The sequence below is a fragment of the Echinops telfairi genome, unplaced genomic scaffold (genome assembly GCF_000313985.2).
Source record: "Echinops telfairi isolate 266 unplaced genomic scaffold, ASM31398v2 ScPeMD7_7469;HRSCAF=8507_1, whole genome shotgun sequence".
NCBI lineage: Eukaryota > Metazoa > Chordata > Mammalia > Afrosoricida > Tenrecidae > Echinops > Echinops telfairi.
In genome coordinates, this window is record NW_022111373.1 from 109,962,515 (window position 1) to 109,963,967 (window position 1,453).

General features: G+C 40.1%; 1 protein-coding gene across 4 annotated transcripts in view; it reads left to right on the forward strand.

Moving 5' to 3' along the window:
* The window catches only part of PRKAA1 (protein kinase AMP-activated catalytic subunit alpha 1), a 44,107-nt gene that overhangs the window by 3,071 nt on the left and 39,583 nt on the right, over nucleotides 1–1,453 (forward strand). The window contains exon 1 of one of the 4 annotated variants that reach the window (XM_045285186.1): nucleotides 1,260–1,303. The exons of the other annotated variants lie outside the window; for them this stretch is intronic. Within the exon in view, the coding sequence (XP_045141121.1) occupies nucleotides 1,291–1,303 (13 nt within the window). The 5' untranslated portion in view covers nucleotides 1,260–1,290. Of the gene's footprint in view, nucleotides 1–1,259; nucleotides 1,304–1,453 lie in introns of those variants that run through there. 4 annotated transcript variants of the gene reach the window in all.

The following is a 1,453-nucleotide window of genomic DNA, read 5'->3' on the forward strand; positions in this document are numbered from 1 at the left end:
GAATGAAATGGCTAGGTAATTAAATTATCTTTAGTAGATATTTTTGGCGCTGTGGTACCAATTTTAAATACCGTATTCTATTTTAAAATCCTTCTTTTAAATTAACATATTTGTTTCACTTAAGGATTACATATCTGACTAGAAGCCTAGGGTTTATGAAAGTGTTCTGCAATTAACAGCATTCCTTTTCAGTCATAGTATTTCTAGAGGACATTTAGTTAACTAATGTGCCGCTGCTGTGAGGGTGACATTGTGAGCGTGGGTACTTTATTGCGGGTATTGGGCAAGTCTTCCGAGGCTGAACTATGTGTCTTCCCGTGTAGTTCAAAAGCAGTTTGCAGGGTTGTCAAATAATGACTGGCCAAAGTTTTGCTAACAAAATCCACTTACTCATTGGTTACCATGGATCTGCAATTCATTTGATCTAATGAAATTAGTCAAAGGTGGAAAATCTTTAGCCTATCACAAGGTTGTATATATAGCCCCCACCCCACCCCACCCTAGGGGGACAAATAACAGAAAGTGGGTGAAGGGAGACAACCGACAGTGGAAGTCATGAAATAACAATCATGTATAATTGATCAAGGGTTTAAGAGGGTGGGGGAGGGAGGGAAAGAAAGAGAGGAGCTGATACCAAGGGCTCAAGTAGAAAGAGAATGTTTTGAAACATTAGAATGTTTCAAACGATGATGATGGCAACATATGTACAAATGTGCTTGATACAATTGATGTGTGGATTATTGTAAGAGCTGTAAGAGTCCTCAATAAAATGATTAATTAAAGAAAAAAAGACTGAAATGGACAAAAAAAAAAATCTTTAGCCCAGCTAAATGAGTAGACATTTAAGGTTCTGATATTGCTCCCAGCCTTTTTCTCCCCCTTCCACAACAGTTTTTAGATTTTTTTTTTCCCGACCCATAGAAATTAGAATCCTCAGCTGTGAAGGATGAGCCACAACTTCAAAAAGCAGATAGAAGAACCCCTCAGGAGCTGGAACATAATAAAATCAGAGCGCGAAATCCTGCCCAGCTAAATAACTCCGACAGATACCCTGTGTGAAGACACAGGGTAATCACTGATGCTTCTCAAGTAGAACATTTGCTTGGTTCCCAGCATTAGGTACGTTGCGTTCCATTTCAGAAATCATGGGCACATATAGTACAATTTAGAAAGTCTGTTTTCTTTTCCTCCTAGATCTGATTCTTGTAGCCTCTGTGCCAGTCCAGCTGGTGGAGAGTTTTCTGGTTTTGACTGACCGACTTCGCCGCACATGATGCCCTTCCTTAGGGAATGGTCTCTCTTAGTAACTAGAGGATATGAAATGAAATCCTGACCATCCTCACTTCTGAGAAGCATCCGGACTGTACTTCTCTCCAGAGACATTAGTTTGTTCTTCTGGCAATCCATGATCTGCTTCATCGTCCTTGCCAACACCGTAATTCAAAGGCATCAC